This window comes from Lolium perenne, chromosome 2, assembly GCF_019359855.2.
Source record: "Lolium perenne isolate Kyuss_39 chromosome 2, Kyuss_2.0, whole genome shotgun sequence".
Lineage (NCBI taxonomy): Eukaryota > Viridiplantae > Streptophyta > Magnoliopsida > Poales > Poaceae > Lolium > Lolium perenne.
In genome coordinates this window covers 215365327-215384581 of record NC_067245.2, presented here as the reverse complement: position 1 = coordinate 215384581, position 19255 = coordinate 215365327, and the positions used below count along the sequence as shown (strand labels likewise).

The 19255-nt window shown below is 43.1% G+C and overlaps 3 protein-coding genes across 5 annotated transcripts; 2 read left to right on the top strand and 1 right to left on the bottom strand.

Moving 5' to 3' along the window:
- The first annotated feature begins 973 nt into the window (after positions 1 to 973).
- LOC127329138 (uncharacterized) lies at positions 974 to 1657 on the top strand. Its single transcript, XM_051355680.1, has one exon. It carries the CDS (start codon positions 974 to 976, stop codon positions 1655 to 1657), a length of 684 nt encoding a protein of 227 aa, XP_051211640.1.
- A 3024-nt stretch (positions 1658 to 4681) lies between these two features.
- On the top strand, positions 4682 to 9695 carry LOC127334831 (protein SET DOMAIN GROUP 41). Of its 3 annotated transcripts, none has more exons than XM_051361374.2 (6): positions 4682 to 4843; positions 5316 to 6088; positions 6353 to 6389; positions 6463 to 6563; positions 8096 to 8194; positions 8552 to 9695. In XM_051361374.2, the coding sequence occupies exons 2-6, from the start codon at positions 5324 to 5326 to the stop codon at positions 9461 to 9463; spliced, it is 1914 nt and encodes a 637-aa protein (XP_051217334.1). In that variant the 5' UTR covers positions 4682 to 4843; positions 5316 to 5323; the 3' UTR covers positions 9464 to 9695. The 3 variants fall into 3 exon arrangements, with proteins under 3 accessions (XP_051217334.1, XP_051217332.1, XP_051217333.1); XM_051361372.2 differs by having other exon boundaries at positions 5313 to 6088; XM_051361373.2 differs by having other exon boundaries at positions 4682 to 4929; positions 5313 to 6088.
- Positions 9696 to 10444: 749 nt separating this feature from the next.
- LOC127334832 (probable glutathione S-transferase GSTU6) lies at positions 10445 to 11638 on the bottom strand. Its single transcript, XM_051361377.2, has 2 exons — positions 11238 to 11638; positions 10445 to 11151 (listed from the first exon to the last, which is right to left on the bottom strand). Exons 1-2 carry the CDS (start codon positions 11559 to 11561, stop codon positions 10777 to 10779), a joined length of 699 nt encoding a protein of 232 aa, XP_051217337.1. The 5' UTR covers positions 11562 to 11638; the 3' UTR covers positions 10445 to 10776.
- Between the last annotated feature and the right edge of the window lie 7617 nt (positions 11639 to 19255).

The following is a 19255-nucleotide window of genomic DNA, read 5'->3' as shown; positions in this document are numbered from 1 at the left end:
TCGTTCGACAAGTTGTTTTGAGCGACCTTTCACAGAGCCCCGGTGCACAACGTCTGGCTAGCATTGTACTTGTGGAGGATGGAGGCCGCAACAGAAGCCATGTTCCGTGTAGTCTGCTCGGACTCGTTGTCGGAAGAGGAGTGAATGACCTCACTGCATAACTTTTCGAGCGACTTCCACATGTCAACTTCGTGGGTAGCAACTGCGGATCAGTGCTCGCCCACAATAGCGCCCAAAAATGAATTTGGGAACCTACCTGCGCAATTGACCGAACAGGTCTTGGGCGGCGAGGCGGGCCGGCGTAACCGGTAGATGCCCCCCCCCCCCCCAAGACGCGACATATGCGGTTAAGAATCTACCCCGACTCTGATCCTGTTCTCCGGCGCGGCGAGACCCGAACAGACGGCGGATACTATGGCGATGCGGCATGGTAGGGTTGTCACCTTAGGGCAGCAAAGAAGGGAAGAGTAAGCAAATCCGCGCGGTCGATTTTGTTGTCCCTGACGTGTGAGACTATGTTAGAATACGTGGACACTCGTCGCACCTGCAAAGACGCATTCGAGGTGCATATTTAAGCAGCGTTTGCGTCTCCACGGACAAATAGATCACTATGCGTTGGATCGCTAGGCCTAGATGTAAGCGTATTTTTCGACCGTGCAATCGCAAACGGTCGCTCACATCTATTTGGCAGTCGACAACAGGACACTACACGACATCTCGCCAAGGACAAAATCACACTACACGACAAGGCCGGTATCTGGTACACGCCTCTACTTACTCCCCGTACACCTGCCGCCTCCCGGCCCTTGTGGCGTTCCCCATGTTCCTACCGTGTGCGCTGACCATGCACGCAAGGTGCTCGACTTATTAGCCTTCCCTCGGCTCTGTGATTCTTGGTTGCCTGTAAGGAAGTATAGGATAGGACAGTTACCACCTTTTCTTGCGTACAGTAGATCGAGGTCTACTCGGGACGATGGCGGAGGAGAAGCTGGCCGGCCTGGTGCTCCACCTCCTACCCGCGTACGTCGACCGCGCCCGCTTCGGCGCGGTCTGCCTGCAGTGGCACGCCGCTGCGCGGCAGCTCGCCGCGCCACCGCCGGTGCCGCTGCTCGCTCTTCCCGACGGCACTTTCTACAGCCTCCCCTGCACGGAGCCCTTCCGCTTCGCCGGTTGCGGCTTCGCTGGGTTCAAGAGCGCCTGCGGCAGCTGGCTCGTCTTCCCGCGCCACGACGGATGCTTCCTGGCGAACCCGTTCTCCAGGGCCACTGTGAGGCTTCCTGCTTTGTCCAGCGTCCGTCCCAGTTGCCTCCCTAGCGGCGCTGGTTTTAAGCCTGTGGAACCCCTTACCCGCATATGGCCGCGCATCAAGAACAGGAAATCCCAGCTGAACAAGCTAACGTTCTGCTCACCCAACCTTGTCGCTGCATTCGTCGACAGCCATGGCCGTGGTCAGATTCTAGTGTGCCAGCCGGGGGCTTCCTCGTGGTCGTCGGTTCCAGCCCACCACACGTTCAAGGGGTTCCAAGACATGGCCTTCTACAAGGGCAAGCTCTACATGCTCTCTTACCACGAGCATCTCTCCGTCGTGGACATCAGCCAGGACGAAGCCACGGGAGATCCACAGGTTTCTCGAATCGTACGGGTCATCAACCACTAGTAGAAACAAGGGCTTTTATCCTGTCCTCGAAAGTGCTTAAGGGGTCATTAGCACCGGTTCGTGCAGTCTGCACGTCCAGGGGGCATTAGCACCGGTTCGTGCGGGACGTTTTGCACCGGTTCGTAACTTGGCGTCAGCCACAAACTCTTTTGCCGTGGATCGCCTTTTTTAACACTGTAAAATAGAAAAGAAAATGATAGATTATTCAAAAAATAAAATCTTTTGAGATTCATGTATGTTATGCAACCTACTATTAGGGAAAATTAACAAATTTGAATTTTCACATTTATTGCAAAAAATGTTTAAAAAATGGTAAAACCGCATTAACTTTTGCATACGACGTCGAAAAAAAACGTATAATATATCAAAATCAGGAAGCAGGAAGATTTTACCCGGTTAGCTAATTTTTAGGGTTTGAAAATTCCAAATGAAAATATGAAAGCAGGAAGATTTTAGTTTTTTTTTCAGAAATTTAGGATTTTATATTTTTTTTATTTTTTAAAATTAAAATTAATAATTGCATCCTGCATAAAGATTGCTATTACTTTTAGCAAATTATAAGATTTTCAAATCTTTAGGTTTTAGGTTTGGCAAAAAAAAAAATTAAAAAATTGGAAATAATTAAAAATAATACAAATTATAAAGTTAATGTTCATTTATTTATTCAAGATTATTATTACAGCATTACTTTGGTTTATTAAAATAATTATTTGAAATTCGAACAATAAAGAAATATGACATCGATCGACATGTTAATAGGATTGATATGATACTACTATCACATACATGCGCGCGAAGCACTTGGATGCGGGATGGAAAGGAACTTGGAAGTTAAGCGTGCTAGTGCTAGAGTTGTGGGAGGATGGGTGACCGAGCGGGAAGTTTGAGCGCGAGTAAGTAATTGGACTAGAGATAAGGGTAGTTAGAGACTAAATTTGTGAAATAACTAAAATATTAGAAATTCCGAAAAAAGAAAAAAAAAGGGAGTAGAAAATAATTCGAAAAAAAGTGTTTTTCTGCCGCGGCAGCGTTTTGGGACGTTTTTACGCTGGCGGACCCTTTAGCACCGGTTCGTATTACGAACCGGTGCAAAAGGTCCTCCCGCTCGGACGCCCGGGAGCCACCACGTGGTGCACCCTTTAGCACCGGTTCGTAACTGAACCGGTGCAAAAGGGGGGCCTTTTGCACCGGATTGTTTGCACCGGTTGGGCATCCGGTGCATATAGCCCTTACCAACCGGTGCAAAAGGCCCGTTTTCCACTAGTGAACGGTAATCCATTCCCTTGGTTCCTGCCCCAAAACAACATTTATGTCCATAAGAAGCTCTACCTGGTCGAATCACATGGTGGCGGTGGCGCGCTGGTAATGATGCGCAGGCAGGTTTGCTGCCGATGGATACTTGGTAGATACGTGGTTGTACAGAACAAGTTTGATGTGTTTGAGGCTGGCCACCTCAAGCGCCCAGCAGGTTCAGATGGGTGGGTCAACAAGACGACCTTGGGGGATGACGACCAGGTTCTTTTTCTAGGCCGAAGGTGCTCCCAGCTGCTGGCTGCTGCCTCTCGGTACGGCTTGTTGGGAGACAGCATCTGGTTCTTGGATGACGATGAAGACTCTTTCAAAGGCTACTGTTACGAGGAGGAGAAGGCTTCCATCCGCGTCTATGATATGACTGCCCAGGTGGTCTCCTCTCCTCTGCCAACAGTCTCATGGAAGCGCCTTGACATGTGCCTTGCCACGTGGCTACTACCTCAAAACTCAACTTGAAGAGTCTCTTCATATATAGTGACACTACGTATCAAACTATGGCTTACTTTATATATATGAGTACTTTGTCAACTCGACACGGTGTGGTTAGTATTTTAAGTGCATCAGTATCTAGTATGTACCTAGCCCTATGCGCAAGCTGTTGAATGCATCATCACCTTATTGTCTGAGCTCCTGCCAACTTGTGATGCTTCAGAGTGATGAGGCATATGTACTCGCCTATTTGTTGCCGATTTTGTTTACCAACCAGCACTTAATTTTATGAATTATGGTTGTATATCATGACTAATGAGTAAGGGCTCCATGTCCTGGATGTTAAGCTTCATGCACTAGCCACTTGAACCAAAAGTCCGAACTGATGGAAAGGGCTAGGCAATCTACTTATACACTTCAACACCCCCTCTCACGTGTGACGGGAAGATGAGAAGACAAGTCAACACGTGTAGAGAGGCAAAGAGGCAGCGGCGGCGGCGCTGGCGGTAAGGTGCGGGCGAGGCGGCTATGAGAAGAGGGGGGAGAAGAGATAATTTTTAGAATAAATTGTGAAAACCAGGATTTGAACTTGAGACCTGGGGCTCTGATACCATGTTAAGCTTCATGCACTAGCCACTTGAACCAAAAGTCCGAACTGATGGAAAAGGCTAGGCAATCTACTTATACTACACTTCAACACTGGAGTTTTGTTCTGCTCAAGCTGTGAACCTGCGATACTTGCTTGTGACCAGTTGCAAGTGTGGTTTATCTTGGCAGAAAAACTCCTGCAATATTGTCTTGACCTGGAAAACTGATGCCATCTTGTTGCTAAAGAGGGGAATAACACTCCATATTCATGTTCATGGGTCCCCTTCTAGTTGTTATATATCAACACTTGTGGTATTTTTTTTGTACAACGTTTGTAGCAAGGCTATCGAAGAAGGCAAAAAACAAAGAAACAAAAGAAGAACAAAATAGAGAACAAAACAAAATATATACAAGGCTAACATTCTGTCAACACTTGTGGTTTGTATACCTTCAAAAAAAATGTGTGTTTTGTATCTGTAGTGACTTAATGACTTTGCCCAATTTTGGACGTCCCATAGAACCATGTGCTAGCTTCGCTTTTACAAATGAAAATTTTCTTTTCCTTACGTTTTTCAGTTAGTTTTGAGATACACGCGATCCATTTTTTCGGTTAGTTTTGAGATACACGCGATCCATTTTTTCTGTCATTTGTTGCCCATCAAGCCCAGTTTAGAACGGCCCCAATGCCCCAAATACTAACTACCCATTAGCCCAATATACGAGCACCCACAGAGGACTCTCGTCTTCTCCGCCGGGGCAAATCACGCCGCCGTCGCGCCCCATATCATCTCTCCGCGGTTGTGACCACGCTCTATAGGGACCTGCGGTTTCATCGTTCGGCGGTTACCTCGGTCTCAAGTTGAGTAAAGCCTCACCTTCATAGGGACTTCTTTTCTCGCAGCGAGGGTTTGGTGCCCTACACAGTGCTCCGCAGCAGATGTAAAGTAGCTATGCATTTATGTAGCCTCTAGAGTTTCCAGGTCCTGATTTGAGTTGTCTTGAGATCGAGAAGTTATCTGTATGTTTCGCAAAAAAAAGAGAAGCTATCTGTATGGTCAATGTTCCTGCTCCTTCCATATTTTGCCGCCCCCCCCCCCAAATTAACTGGCTAGGCAGATGCACTATAGCAAAAATAGGTTAATATATTGACAAGTTTTTGCTGTAGTTTTAAGACTAAACAGAGCAAAAAACCATACAGGGTCTATCATAAAAGGTCCAGAGAGCTGTTAGTTCATGGTTTGGGGAAGAGCTTAGCTTGGTTTTGCTGAGCATGGGATAATTTAGTCCAAGTCCTGATTTTCCTTTTGTGCAAAACTGAACTTTGCAGCAGGAGGACCCATGGCGATGGAGATGAGAGCCCGGGAATCTGTATACATGTCGGAGGACCTGACTCGGGAAATTGCACCTTATGCCGCCACCCTGCATGATTTGTTCCTCCACTCCCATTGCTCCTCATGTTTCAGGAACTTACCATCTCAACCTCCACATGGCTTATCTTGTATGACCTGTGGCTCTGTTCGATACTGCTCCTTAGACTGCTTAAGTTCGGATTGTGAAGCGCATTCATCCTCTGGTGAATGTTGTTTCTTTGCGGACCACATCAAGATAGCATCTCCCTCCTTTCTTACCAAAGGCACGAGCGATCCCCGTGCTGCTCTTCGGCTTCTTTATTTGCTTGAGATACATGGTCTTGTTTCGTCTGATTCAATTAACCAGGCCACCAGAATCGGTGGGCTTTCAGCCAGCGGCATTGGGGAAACCCTGGGAGAAGGCGGGGAGGTTGCCGAGAGGATACTGGAGGGAAGCATGCTGATGTCATCTGCCAGAAAAATGAGGACGCCAACTTCTGTTGTTTCTGCCAATGGTCTGACAGTAGAGACAGTGGCATTATGGGCAGTCATGATCAACAGTGTTGCTGTGCAGATTAGTGAAGAGCGGGATCTGGGGATCGCAGTTTATGGACCTAGTTTTTCATGGTTCAATCATAGTTGCTTTCCGAACGCTTCTTACCGTTTTGTATTGGCTTCACGTGATGAAGATCATGTTTCAGACAGATCAGAATACCCTGCAGTCCCTGCTAGCAAAGAAGTAGCAGCAGATGTGGTAAATAAAATGAAATTATAGTTCTATATATTCGGCATTTTCTTAACTTAGATTATGTTTCAGACAAATCAGAATACCCTGCAGTCCCTGCTAGCAAAGAAGTAGCAGCAGATGTGGTAAATAAAATGAAATTATAGTTCTATATATTCGGCATTTTCTTAACTTCTGCTTGCACAATATCAAGAGGGAAATAATTTAGTACTTTGCTTATCATTATCATATCTCAGTGTAGAGTAAGTTATTCGGCGTCTTTATTGGTTGCAGTGGCATGCTTGGCAGTTTGAAGATCATTCTACTCATGGTACTTCTTTCATGTTCATTTATGCTGCAATGTGAGAGGCAAATTTTTTAACTCTTACCCTCACTCTCTTTAGCACTCGGCAAATATGGCCCAAGAATTGTTGTTCGTTGCACAAAGCCCATCAACAAGGGTGATGAAGTTTGCATAACATATATTGATCTTCTCCAGACCAGGGTACTGCTTTCTTGCTAAATCCTAGTTTGCACGAGTTTCGCGATGTTAGGAAGTCAACAGCCTTAGTGTATTATTGGTTTGGCTGGATTCGACAATGGTTTATTTTATTCCATGTAACTAGCACAGTGGGCCTCGCAAATGTGAGGGCAACATCTTGCTCTTAAATTCTTCAGTCTATTTTCTATAAAATTATTTATAATCATGTATATCCATATTATGTCATAGTGTGGTATAATGTGGTATGGTTTGGTAGCCCCAGGGATATTATGCAAATAAAATATCACATATCCGTGTAACATTTTTAGCCGCCTTTACTTTGTATATGAATCATGGTTGTGCCATTTCAAAAATATCACGCTAATGGTTGTATGTCTCATTTGTATGTGATATTATATCTAGACGTAAAATGTAAGCATGATAGTAAATGTTATCATATGTTAAATCATAATGCATTCAAGCGAAAATAATATACATGTGATACTTAATTAAGAGAACCTATGATAACATTTACTATCATGCTTACATACGCTTTAAGTTGACGTGTTATTATATTTGTTATGTATATCTCATGGTTGTGATTAAAAATCTGACCCAGATTTTAGATCTAACTATCAAAATAATTTATATGATGTGGCTTAACCTTGCGGCTCTATTAGAGATTTGTATATTGATTTTAGTATGTAATAGATCTCACGGTTGTGATTAGAAATCTGAACCCAGATTTTAGATCTAACTATCAAAATAATTTATATGATGTGGCTTAACCTTGTGGCTCTATTAGAGATCTGTATATTTATTTTAGTATATAATAGAAATGTGCTTCTTCATCACTGACCCACTTAGCATTATTGTTTACGTAATTAAAATTTGTCCCTAATTTATATGACTTTACTACTGTACTTAATAGAAGTCCTTTTGCCCTTGGTACAACTTTAAGAAAAAAAGGTCCAGTGACCATTTTACATATGTGCAGTCCCACCTTATGGAAGCTATATCTGAATGTACACTTACTTTATGATGGATTTGCAGATTATAGGGGAATCCATGTATATCATAAGTTTCTGTTTAGATGTAATGGATATGTATGTCTTGATAGTAGTTGCTGCACACTCCACACTTATTGTGTTGGTTAAGTTAATGTGACAGCTATTATTGTCAGTATTTTCCAGACTGTTACTCGATATGTTTTATGATATTAAATACTCCTTCGGCTTCTGAATGTGCGGAGTTTTATCAGTCTGCTCGTCAACCAAGTTACATCTGGAAAATATTGCATTACTACTCTTTCTTGAATGTCTGCTACTCTGGTGCATAATTATAAGTGGCATTGAAAATAGCCAAAGGGAAGGGGCATGAAGGGGTGTACATTTATCTCTAAATAGTAGAATGCCATGTATTTAGAAATAAATTTGATTGTTAGTGACATGTATTCAGGAGCGGAATGAATTTAAGGGGGAAAACAAAATTCTTGGTTACTAACTTACTATCTTCCTACTGTTATCAAACTCATAAGTCTCAACTTCTCTTTACAGGATGCAAGGCATTCAGATCTTTGGTCAAAGTACAAATTCATTTGTTCTTGCAAGCGCTGTACTTCATCACCAGAACCATATGTGGACTTTCTTCTGAATGTAAGAGACAAACTCTGGATAAAACGTTTTCATCATTTGCTCACAATCCACCATGCACATTATATGTTTGATGTTTTGACGATTGTTAGGAAACTTACAATGATTAGCTTCTGTGCCATGAATGAATATGTCTTCTAACTTGTCTCGCATATAACTTACAAATAAACTGTATATTGACCAGTCACTAACAGCAGTGGTTTCTGTTGCATACACTAAGCTAGCAAACTTTTGCTATATAGCTGCATATGTTGCAGGTTGTTAACATTTTATGCTTAAACTAGCAAATTCTCCTTTGCAGAGAAAAAATATGATTTTATATTTTATATTTTCTGCAAACTGACATGGTATTCTAATCAGTGTGATTTTAGGAACTTGAATTCACCACAGGATGTTGCTATGTCGGCAGCAGTGGAGGATTTGAATGATATCCTACAAAAGGCAATATCTGTATACTCATTGGATGATGACCCTAAAGCTTGCTGTGATATGATTGAAACCATGCTTTCCAAAAAATTGATGGGTGATTTACAGCAAGTGGAATATTCACAAAAAAGGGATATACTTCATCCTCTTCACCATATATGTCTTGGAGCTTACATAGCACTTGCCTCTGCTTACCGTTTTCGTGCCCTAACAGCAAACACCGAGGGAGACAACGCTGCTGCTTCTTTCGAAATGACCAAAGCTGCAGCAGCTTATTCATTTGTTCTTGCAGGAGCTACACACCATTTATTCTTATCTGAATGCTCCTTTCTGATCCCACTGTCACATTTTTTGTTAAGCACCGGAGAGTCCATGTTAGATTTTGTTGAATGTATGAAGGGAGAGACAAGGAAAAATGTATCTGAAGCTAAGTTCAGCTTTGCTTCATGTTCGACAGGGTCAGAAAAACATGATTCCATGCAGTACTATAAATTCAGATCAACTTGTGAAGAGTTTGGCGAGCGCATATTATCATTATCATTGCAGTGCTGGCCATTTCTTGCCCAAAGCTCACCTTGTTTGGAAAAGATAAAGAACCCTATAGACTTCAGTTGGCTTGGTTCAGCAATATTTCAGTCTTTCCATCTCTCCAAGGAAGATTCTGCCAACCTTTCTTGTACAGACAGGGTACCAGTTAACATTGAGAAACAGAAGGGATGTATTCTCAGTTTAGCTATTTGCTGCATCACCTTTTGCAAATATCTTGCAAGCATATGCTATGGCTCACAACATTATTTGGCTAATCATGCTAACGATCTGCTCGAAGGAATTGATGTTGCACAATGACTTTTCTGAGGTGGCTCCTATGAGTGCTCATAAGATGTAACGCCCCAGGACGACAGGAGTTGATGTTTGATGTGCCCCGTCATTATTTAGGGCAGTGGAGCTTATCTTCGAGATGGCTGTAGGAACAAAATCTTTATTTTCTGTGTATGTAATCACAGTTCATCTTTTTGTTTATTCTGATGAAAGCTTGTAACAGTGAGATTTATGGGAAAAGTCTCTCATGCTTCTCTGACTTTAGTTTTACTTAAGATTCCTGTCTGCATAATTATGTAATAACATAATTGTCTCTAAGTGATATGGTATATTAGGTGATCCCTGGACAATTCTATTGGTAACTTCTCTCATTATGCAGAAGTGTCAACACATTATTTTACAAACTGATCTTGTTTATCGCTCATGGAAGAATCATCATCACACTGGGCCATGAAGGAGGTTTCCACTTCAAGCAAAGGTGCAAACAAAGGTTTAATATTTATTAATTTTAGTTGGAGGTGGTTATTGGTGATTGGGGGATACTCCCAAATCATAAAGATTGTGCTGTCTGATGTCATCTAGCAATAACTTGAGATATTTTCTACTGTATTTTTTTTGTAAAAACAAATGTACTTTATTTTTCGGTCACAAGTCTGTCTTGGTTCAGTGAACTGATTTTTTTTTTTGCTTCTTTGATCAAGATTATATCACCTCTTTTTCTGTGTTCCAAAACAGTTGAACGGAAAATGCTCATGGTACATATTCCTCAAGTGAGAAGAGTTTCTTTTTCATACTTAAGTGGCATGGTGACAATCAATTGATATTTCTAAAACAGAAATATGTCTCTCAACACAAGTGAATGAAATGAGCTCACTCAATGAAGTTACTGCCTCACTGGTGACTAGTAACACCTGCACCCTTGCATATGAACTTCTTTTATGGATTGCTTGTGTCAGCTGAATATGCTTCTTCTTTTTTCATTCTTTTTCCCCCCATTGACAATCTCAGTACGAGTAAGCTACTTCTAATCTAACATTTCTTGCAGGGATGCACCTCTTGTTTGCCTAATCTGACTAGCGAATTGTGTAAACACATAAATGGTGTGGATCATTCTGATGCCAGCACAGTTCATGAAACTTATCTGCTGCTTTGTCGCTTGCTCGTTCTCATAGGAACCAACTTCATTCATACAAGTGAAGGTAACCTGTAGCTAAATTCTTGAACTCAAAGTGTCTACACTCTTGTCATGACTAGTTAATTTCATGTTCCTCTAAAAAGTTGCAACTAATCCTTATTTTGTAGCAATATTTTCTTCCACCAAGCGAGAGTGTGCCTGAAGTTCACTTGCTGGCGGCAGCGAGACCCCGTGCCTGCTTCGTCTTGAACTCGACCATCCTGCTAACGTCCGGCAAGACGGCCTTGGCGACGTCGAGCTCGTCGAAGCGCTCCATCCACGCCGCCAGGAGCGGGGTCCTGGCAGGGTCAAAGATCTTGGTCCTGGACATGACTTCGGCCGCGTGCGCCCACGTGAGCAGGCTACCCAGCGTGACGTCCACCAGCCCGACGCTGTCGCCACCGAAGAAGCCACCCTTCCCCTTCGAGCAATCCCTCAGGGCTCCCTCCAGGTTCTCCACCGCGGCGAACGCCTGCTTCAGTCCCTCCGACTTCTCCTCCTCCGTCGTGCCCCTGAACGACCGCACCCACGGGATCACGAGCTGCACACACCCACACCACATCACTTCAGTGATCACTGATCAGTAGGAACAAGTTTCAGATGCACACTCGTCGGTTGATGTCTAACCTTCTCATCGATGTAGGCGGCCCAGAAACGAGCGACGGCGCGCTCGTAGGGGTCCGAGGGGAGGAGGTAGGGGCCGGCGCCGGCGAAGGCCTCGTCGATGTACTGCATGATGATCATGGACTCGCACACGGGAGTGCCGTTGTGGATGAGCACCGGCACCTTCTTGTGCACGGGGTTGGAGCGGAGGAGCAGCTCGCTCTTGTTGCAGAGGTCCTCCTCCACCTCCGTGTAGCTCAGGCCCTTGAGGGTGAGGGCGAGCTTCACCCTGGTGGCGAATGGACTCAGCCATGAGCCCAACAGCTTCAGCTCATCGCCTCCGGCCATCTTCTGCTTGATTTGTGTGTGGTGTGAAAGTTGAGTTAGTTCTAGCTTGTGCAGGTGGGATATGGTGGATCAGAGATTCAGAGCAACTTGAATTGTGTAACCGTCTAAGCTCGGTTGGGACTTGGACTGGGGTATTGAGGCAGCTGCAATTGACCAGTCCTCCACTATGCTTTGCACATGGTACCGAACAACTCTCTAGAAAATCACAGTTAGAAAATACATGGCCACACCAATCAATGTTTGGCTGATAACCTTATTAATGAACTCCATAGTTACCCTATATTCTGGGTTTGGTTGAAGTCAGACTTTGTAAGATCTGGTTATAGAAGACCTATAATGTCAAGTGTACATATAACATCAAAATATTTTTTTATGATAACACGAATACTATTTCTTTTATATTATATATGTCGATAACCTTTTCTTATATACTCAGTCAAAATTTTCAAAGTTCCATTTTAACTAAACCTAGAATACAGGGTAATTATAGATAGGAATTATGGAGTACTACGTATCTCCGAAGGACCATGTCCGAGAACCAACAAAACAGAGTAGATGCCAACCACAGTGCGCGAGTTGCTTGGCACCGACCAGATGTACTCTTCTGGCCTGAAATGTGCGAATAAGATCATACCATCATAGATACAATTTTATTTGGTAAATTGATAAGCGTAAAGAAAATGTACTAAGTGAAGGAATACATGGATGCCACGAGCTAGAGGTACTTGATATACAATAGATATTCCCATTTTTTTACCAACTTTTCCATTTAATCAAGATGGATGGCAAAAAAAGAAGAAGAAGCATGAATAGACCTACAGTGTTGACTGAATTGAGAGTCCAATGTTTTGAAAACCCAAGATTTCTTGCAAGAGGTTCACTTAAGCGAGATTCAAAGCAACAATTTCAAGTCTGCCGTCAACTGGTTTTGCCAGAGCATTTTATCATTCGTGTAGGTCCTTCACTTTCATTATATCAATAACGATTATCTCTAGAGATAGTAATAAATATTTTTTCAACTATTTGTACTTCATAATTTAACCATTTTTTTAAACAGAAGGCCTAAGCCCAGCTTTAAATTAATAAAGCCACGAATGGCACAGGATTACATGATGCTGAGAGAACAACTTACAAGACACCAACACACACAAGCACACACCGAAAAACACGACACGTAGCTTGATCGTCGGAGTCCTCAGCCACCAAGACAAAGCCCTACACTTGAAGTGGCGACAGTTGACACTCGGAAGGGGCTCGTCGTCAAGGAGAAAACCGTCCTACGCGTACTTCAAATGGCCAAAGGCCGTGGTCCATCTCCAAAGCCGAAGGAAGCCCATGCTCCCTCGCCCTGGATCGAAGGGCGCTGTATCGTCGGTCGGAGTCGCTCACCTTAGAGCTCGAACGGAAGACATGGACAATGAGACCAAAGAGCAGAGGCCAGGTTTGGCCACTAAGAATAGCCAAGAACAGCACGAGACCAACTCCACCACCGGACATGAGAAAGTTAATTTTAGGGTTTTGGCGTGGTGCTCAGGATCTTCTATTTATATGCACATACATGTTACAAGGGTAGAGTCCGGCTGTTTACATAAACCGTACAACTCAAGGACTCAATACATCTTAACACACCCCCTCAATCTAAACTATTGGACACAAGATTTAGATTGGTGCTAAAATGATGTAACATCTGTCGAGTGGCTGGTTTAGTGAACACATCAGCCAATTGATCTCATGAAGATATGAACCTTATTTGTAAAGCACCATCAGCGACCCGCTCTCGCACAAAATGGAAATCAATCTCAATGTGCTTAGTTCTAGCATGGAACACCGGATTTGCTGTAAGATAAGTAGCCCCTAAATTATCACACCATAGAATGGGGACACGCTGCTGAGATACTCCAAGTTCCTTGAGTAGTGACTCCACCCACATTGCTTCAGCAACTCCATTAGCCAAGGCCTTATACTCTGCCTCCGTACCAGACCGTGAGACAGTAGGCTATTTCTTCGCACTCCAAGACACAAGATTTGGTCCAACAAAAACTGCAAATCCTCCAGTAGAGCGACGACCATCAACGTCAGTAAAAATGCTAATGCCCATGGACGAGGATTTACGAAATTTCAGCCCGATGTTCAGAGTTCCTTTAACATATCTCAGAATACGCTTCACAGCTTCCCAATGAACTTCTGTAGGCTGAGATAGAAATTGGCACACCTTGTTGACAGCAAACGAAATGTCTGAACGAGTGAGAGTCAAATACTGAAGTCCACCAACAATGCTACGGTACCGGAAATAATCTTCAGGACCGAGAGATACTCCAGTATCACGGGAGAGGTGCTCAGTTGGCGCCAATGGTGTAGAAGTAGACTTGCAATTCTCCATACCAACTCTGTGTAAGAGATCAAGCCCATACTTGCGCTGAGTCAATGTCATGCCCCCAGAATTGCAAGACGCTTCAAGACCAAGGAAATACTCAAGAACACCAAGGTCTTTGATAGGAAACGTGTCGGAAAGGGCCTGGACCAGTTTGTCAACAGCTGCAGAACTGGAGCTTGCAATGACAATATCATCAACATAGACAAGCATATAGATATGAACACCGCCCTGAGAGAAAATAAACAGAGAAGTGTTGGCCTTGGAGGACTTGAAACCCAGCTGATGCAAACGAGAACTCAAACGGGTATACCAAGCACGAGGAGACTATTTCAGACCATACAAAGCCCGCTGTAGCTTGCAAACATGAGAGAGATACCGAGTATCTTCAAACCCCGGTGGTTGCTGCATATACACATCCTCGGAGAGGAAACCATGGAGAAAAGAATTGCTAACATCAACCTGACGGAGAGCCCAACCTCGAGACACTGCAAGTGAAATAACCAGACGAACTGTGGCAGGCTTGACAACACGACTGAAAGTCTCACCATAATCAATACCATGTTGTTGAGTAAAACCACGAGCCACCAAACGAGCTTTGTGCTTATCAATGGAACCATCAGGCTTGTGCTTTGTTTTGAACACCCACTTGCTCCCAACAATATTGACCCCGGATGGACGAGGAACAAGAACCCAAGTGCGAGTCTGACAAAGGGCCGAGAACTCGTCTACCATAGCTGCATGCCAGGCAGGTTCAGAGAGAGCATCACAGTGGGACATGGGGGCAGCAAAAATAGCACGTCGACGTGGATCATAGCGCACAATGCCGTCGGTGTAGAATTTGTCACGACGAGTATTATCACGATGACGTGTGACCATACCATGACCGGATGCATCAACCGTAGGCGTCACGGCTGGAGAAACACCAGCAGAAGGTGACGCGGGCTGACAAGGAGTAGCAGATGACCCGACAGGAGCACCGGCGGAGGAGGCCGAGGTGCGCGTGGATGGGGGGATATCGATCACGGGCACATTGGGCGACGTGCCCATGCCATGCACGACATGCACGTCGCGCGCACGAGGGACGCAGCAACGTCGGGCACGTCGATCGCAGCCGCGGCTTGGACGTCAATCACGCCACGCGCTCGGGCGCATCGGACGCCGTGCCCGTGCCATGCACAACATGCACATCGATTGCGGGCGCGGCTTGGACGTCGATCGCGGGCGCATCAATCTGCATAGGAACAAAATCAGCTGCACCAGGAATATTAGTAGCAAGGTAAGATAAGTTGTATTTAATGCCATTATTGAGAGCCTAAACCTGCGAGAAATTGCTCTCTCAGGTAGGAAATTCACTTGGGCTAATCGGAGGGAGAATCCAACGCATGAGAAGCTTGATCGAGTTCTTTCGATTGTTAATTGGGAACAAAAATTTCCTTTAGTTACGGTTAGAGTTCTCACAAGGACTGGTTCCGACCACGCTCCTTTGTTAATTGATTCGGGTAATCATGTTCACATTAGCAATAAAGCTCATTTTTCTTTTGAAATATCATGGCTGAAACGTGTGTATTTTTATGAGATAGTGAAAGCTGAATGGGAGGTTGAGACCCGTGGGGATTCTCCTATTGCCAGATGGCAGAATAAAATTAGGCATATTAGGCGTTTTCTTAAAGGGTGTTTTCTTAAAGGCTGGGTAAAATGTTTAAGTGGTCAATACGTACAAGAAATAAAAACAAAAAGTGGTTATCCTTAATAGATGAATTGGACTTGAAAGCTGAGTCAATTCCTTTAGACGACGAAGAGAGATCAAAGTTACGAAAGGAAAATAATGATTTAACAAAACTTCGTAGAGATGAGGAGTCAAAATGGGCACAAAGGGCCAATGTAAAACATATTCAAGAAGGGGGAAATAATACTAAATATTTTCACTTAATTGCAAATGGAAAACATAGAAGGAAACTAATTTTTCAACCAGAACAAGAGGAAGGAACCATAGTGGTTGATGAAAATTTACAGGTCTACATATCTGAATATTATAAGAAGTTGTTTGGAGAGCCAGCTACTTCTACCCTCATACTTAGTGAGGAGATCCGTCAAGACATTTCGCAATTAACCCGAGAGGAGAATAATATCCTTGTTGCCGAATTCACAGAGAAGGAAGTCAAGGATGCTATTTTTAAAATGGAGTTAAATAAATCTCCGGGACTAGATGGTTTTCCAGCTGATCGAGTTTTATCAAACCTTTTGGGAAGTTATCAAGGGTGATTTAATGCCAATGTTCTATCAACTGCATTGAGGGAAACTATAGTTGTTCAAATTGAATTTTGGTGTTATTACCCTATTGCCCAAGAAGGAGAATGCGGTTTAAATCCAACAATACAGACCAATCTATCTTCTCAATGTTAGTTTTAAAATATTCACGAAGGTCGCTACGATTAGAGCTAATACCGATCCTGAAACAGTTATTAGCCCTACACAGTCGGCATTCATGTCTGGATGACATATACTTGAAGGAGTGGTTGTTTTACACGAAACAATTCATGAACTTCATCGGAAGAAAATGGATGGAGTGATATTTAAAATTCATTTTGAGAAAGCTTATGATAAGGTAAAATGGCCTTTTCTTCAACAAGTCATGCGCAAGAAAGGTTTTAACCCCAAATGGTATAAACTCATAGAACAATTTGTTAGAGGAGGAAGTGTAGGGATCAAGGTCAACGATGATATTGGTCACTATTTTCAAACCAGAAAAGGTCTCCGACAGGGTGATCCGTTGTCACCTATGTTGTTCAACATTGTTGCAGATATGCTGGTCATCCTAATAGCAAGGGCGAAAGATGATGGACATATCGGAGTCTTATCCCTCATCTAGTTGAGGGAGGAATTTATATCCTGCAATATGCCGATGATATGATACTTTTCATGGAACATGACTTTGAAAAGGCTGTAAATATGAAACTAATATTGCGTTTTTTTGAAGAATTGTCAGGACTAAAAATCAATTTTCACAAAAAGCGAGATTTTCTGTTTTGAAACGGCTAAAGAGGAAGAGGAGCAGTATAAACAACTATTTGGTTGTGAATCTGGTTCTTTTCCCTTTAGGTATTTGGGTATTCTAATCCACTATAGAAAGTTAAAAAACTCCGAATGGAATCCAGTTGAAAGTCGATCCGAAAGAAAACTTGGGTGTTGGGCTAGAAAGATGTTATCATATGGGGATCTCCTTGTATTGATTACTCTGTTCTTACTAGCTTACTGATGTTTATGTTATCATTTTTTGACATACCTAAAGGGGTAAGGAAGATATTAGATTTTTTCAGATCACGTTTCTTTTGGCAATATGAGGAAAATAAGCGAAAATATCGGTTAACTAGGTGGAACTTGATCTGCAGACCTAAGAACCAAGGTGGTCTTGGAATTGAAGTGCTGGAGATTAAAAATTCTTGCCTTCTTAGTAAATGGCTATATAAGCTCCTTTCTGAAGAAGTTTTATGGCAACAAATCTTAAAAAACAAATAGCTATCACAAAAAACTTTGGCTGAAGTTGAAAGCAAGCCGACTAATTCACCATTCTAGAAAGGACTAATGAAAGTTAAAGGAGAATTTGTTAGCAGAGAAAAAATTGAAGTGGGTTCCGGAGAAGGAGTTCGATTTTGGGAAGATAGATGGTTAGGTGAGCAGACCCTTGCATCTCAGTATCCCCAGCTATACAACATAGTCAACCGTAAGCATGATACTGTGGCAAATTTTATGAGTTCGACTCCGCTAAATATTGGTTTTCAGAGACGGTTGATTGGTGATAAATGGGATCAATGGGTACACTTATGCCAAAGGTTAATGGAGATAACTTTAAATGATGATCAAGACAAGTTCGTTTGGGGCCTCACATCATCAGGGAAGTTCACCATCAAGTCAATGTATGGTGACATATTAAATGGCCATACAAGATACCTTCGTAAATATCTTTGGAAACTTAAAATCCCACTTAAAATTTAAAAAATTTATGTGGTTCCTTAGTAAAAAGTCTTTTTGACTCGAGATAATCTAGCAAAGAGGAATTGGAATGGGAATACGAAATGTTCTTTCTGTGATGCTGTGGAATCAGTTGAACATTTGTTTATCTCATGTCCTTTTGCTAGACTTATTTGGCGTGTGGTTTTTGCTGCATATAATATTCTACCTCCATCCAATGTCACAAATATGTTTGTGAATTGGCTTAATGGAACAGACAAAACTGATAAAGCTAGTTCACATCGGTATTTCAGCTTTATGTTGATCAATATGGAATTGCAGAAATGATATTATTTTTAACGAAAAGGACTCTACTAATTTCTTGTAGGTTATTCACACTATGGTCCACTGGATCCAGCTTTGGCGCTTCTTCCTTCCGGAGGACCAGCGTGAGTGCATGGTTTCTGGATGCAACCGCATTTGAATGGTTGCCCAGGATATTTTCTACCAGGCTACTTGGCGGTCTATTAAGCGGTTAGAAGATGCTTAGACTGCTTAGCAGACTTCTTATTTGTCAGTGGTTGATATTTGTATCGACCCTCGTTGATCCATGAATTGTAAACTTTGAATATTCAGATTATAATAAAATGTTGTGTGCATCAACCGATGCAAAGCCGGGGTTTACCCCATTTCGAAAAAAAACATGTCAATATTGTACTCGGTATTTCCTAGAAAGGACTAGTAAACTATCACAAAACCATGTTGGAATACAATATCTTTATACTATTCTAAACATCGTTACATTGTAATGCAAACTCGCACTGGAATCCTCGGGGGCTCAACGCCCTTGGTCGTCGCTCTGGTGTGCGTAACATGGTTCAGTCCGCAGGGTCTTCCATTGTCTGCCTGCAGGAAACTAAACTTGCGCACATTTCCCTTACCATTGTAATGCAAACTCTGGGTAATGCATTCCTAGATTTCGTCTACTTGCCGGCCTCTGGTACCCGTGGTGGTATTCTCCTTGCTTGGAAACCTGACGACGTCTCCGGGTCTGACCATGACATTCGCAGATTCTCTGTCACCTCCCGCTTCACTAATGGCTCCAACTCCTGGTGGCTTACCACTGTGTATGGGCCTCATTCTGATGACGAGCAGGTTGAGTTCCTTGACGAGCTGCGTGATATTCGTGCTTCTCACAATGGGGCCTGGATTGTGATGGGCGACTTCAACATGATCTACCAGGCCTGCGACAAGAACAACTCTAACGTCTCCCGCCGTGTCATGGGACGTTTTCGTCGTGCTATTGATGATCTCGAGCTCCGTGAGCTTCCTCTCCATGGTCGTCGCTACACTTGGTCCAACGAGCGTGATT

Bases quoted from the DNA above. Each gene is read 5' to 3' on its own strand.
- LOC127329138 (XM_051355680.1), top strand. From the start codon at position 974: ATGGCGGAGGAGAAGCTGGCCGGCCTGGTGCTCCACCTCCTACCCGCG.
- LOC127334831 (XM_051361374.2), top strand. From the start codon at position 5,324: ATGGCGATGGAGATGAGAGCCCGGGAATCTGTATACATGTCGGAGGAC. The intron at 6,089-6,352 runs GTAAATAAAATG...TATTGGTTGCAG, and splicing joins AAGAAGTAGCAGCAGATGTG to TGGCATGCTTGGCAGTTTGA. The intron at 8,195-8,551 runs GTAAGAGACAAA...TATTCTAATCAG, and splicing joins ATGTGGACTTTCTTCTGAAT to TGTGATTTTAGGAACTTGAA.
- LOC127334832 (XM_051361377.2), bottom strand. From the start codon at position 11,561: ATGGCCGGAGGCGATGAGCTGAAGCTGTTGGGCTCATGGCTGAGTCCA. The intron at 11,152-11,237 runs GTTAGACATCAA...GGGTGTGTGCAG, and splicing joins CCGCCTACATCGATGAGAAG to CTCGTGATCCCGTGGGTGCG.